Raw genomic sequence first — 1,821 nt, forward strand, 5'->3', positions numbered from 1 at the left:
CTGCATGAACTGCTTACCATCAGCTGGATCTACTGATAACAATATATGCAACTCCCATATTTACGCCCACTTTTTTTTATCAAAAAATAAGCACGAAGCTTTATCCTTCTTTTTTATTCCACTTTTATAACAAGTAACATTGGTCACATGATGTTCGTGACTCACTTATTAGCTGATTATTATTGAATCCTCTGTGGTAAACCATTGTTACTGATGTGAGAAATTTATACTCCATCTTATTACTGTACGTTTTACCTTAACTGGTGGACTTTGTTACTAACTTGAGATGGAAGTCAAAATTATTGCCATTATTACCTTAGAATAGTCATGCTTTACACCTATTGAATTACAAAGACTTATGACTTTTCTTACTGGCTCTTTTTTCCGCATGCGTTTTAATCGGGTCATCTTTTTTTTGGCAGATTTCTACATGTTTTGGTGCAGTCGAGTAGTGGAGAGAATTTGTTACACTTTGATATCGTTCGTCAGTTTCAATGGGTATCGCTGTATTGCATATTATGAATTAAAGTTTTCTTGTCGATCTTCAAATCGATAAAATTGATGAAACGTACGTCTATTTAGGACTCAACTTTTTCAGATCTTTATTTTCTTTCTCTTTTTTTTTTTTATAATATGTTATGAGTTTGTTGTAGAAAAAGAAGAGAAGGTGATTTCTTTTATTTTTTGGTTGGATTCTTTCGCATCGGCAAAGAAACCGTTTTCTTTCAAAGCATATTTCTCTTATTGCTATCGCGAAATTCTTATTGTTATTGTTACTGTGGAAAATATATTTATATCGAGTATTCCTTCCACTATACGTACTCCTGTTTAACTCCAGTTCTTTTTCAGGAAAAGGGTGACAACAATTGAGGTGAGAATGCATTTCAATCAGGTTTTTTGGACAGACAAGAAGAAGACTTTTAAAGGTATCACAAAGTGTCGTAATGTCGTTGGTGCTAGGATGAACATTTTAGAAACAGTTCATAATATTTTGCTGTTTGATTCAGTTAGCAAGTGTCGAATAATATTGCTATTTAGATATATGGACGTGGTCAAGAAATACGTTTGGGTGAAGGCTTCAAAACAGTACAAATTGAGGCAAGAAGAAGAATGAAATATCTGTTTCTATTGCTGTAAGCTTACAGTATCGTATAAAAATGGAATGTGAACCGTCAGTGCTATCTTCAATTCTTCAAATCAATTATTCTGGAGTGCATCAACGGAATAATGTTTATATATCACAAAGTATTACTTATCTGTCTACCTAATATTTTAAATCCTCCATGTTACTGTGGCTTACAGCTCAAGAAGCATAATTTCTTTGTGCTGTGCCTCAGATGGTCCTGTTAGGCAGACTATATAACACTTCTTATATAACCAGGTATAACCAGGTGGGGTGCATGAGCTCTGTGCTTCTAAATTGACGAAGTGGTTTGTAAGGTCCCACTACGATGCCTCATATGTCAAAACTATCATTGGGTATGGAGGGAGGTAGTAGTGTAGTCGTTGAACTCGGTTCCGGTTCTGATTTGCAAAATCGACCGTGGACCAGAACTTTTAGTTGCCTCAAAGTAAGGGTCGTACCACTGATGCAAGATATTATACGAAACAAGCCTACGGTTGCTTCTGTATTTTGATAAAGACACCGTATTATCCTTTACTAAAAGATACCAACAGTTGATTTCAAATTCAAGTGCAATATGGTGTAGTATTTGGGGTAATGAGTTTTAGCAGAGAAATGAATAGCAATTGTGAACAATATCTACTAATGGCAAAAAGTGCTTAATTCACAATAAGAGTTTAATATGTGATGAAATATTG

General features: G+C 34.6%; 1 protein-coding gene across 1 annotated transcript; it reads left to right on the top strand.

Moving 5' to 3' along the window:
* Positions 1 to 1,451: 1,451 nt before the first annotated feature.
* LOAG_15206 (hypothetical protein) lies at positions 1,452 to 1,628 on the top strand (the record flags this gene model as incomplete). Its single annotated transcript, XM_003150697.1, has 1 exon — positions 1,452 to 1,628. A coding segment is annotated over one exon (177 nt), but the record flags the coding sequence as incomplete, so codon positions are not given.
* Positions 1,629 to 1,821: the final 193 nt, after the last annotated feature.

This window comes from Loa loa (assembly GCF_000183805.2).
Source record: "Loa loa unplaced genomic scaffold supercont3.1634, whole genome shotgun sequence".
Lineage (NCBI taxonomy): Eukaryota > Metazoa > Nematoda > Chromadorea > Rhabditida > Onchocercidae > Loa > Loa loa.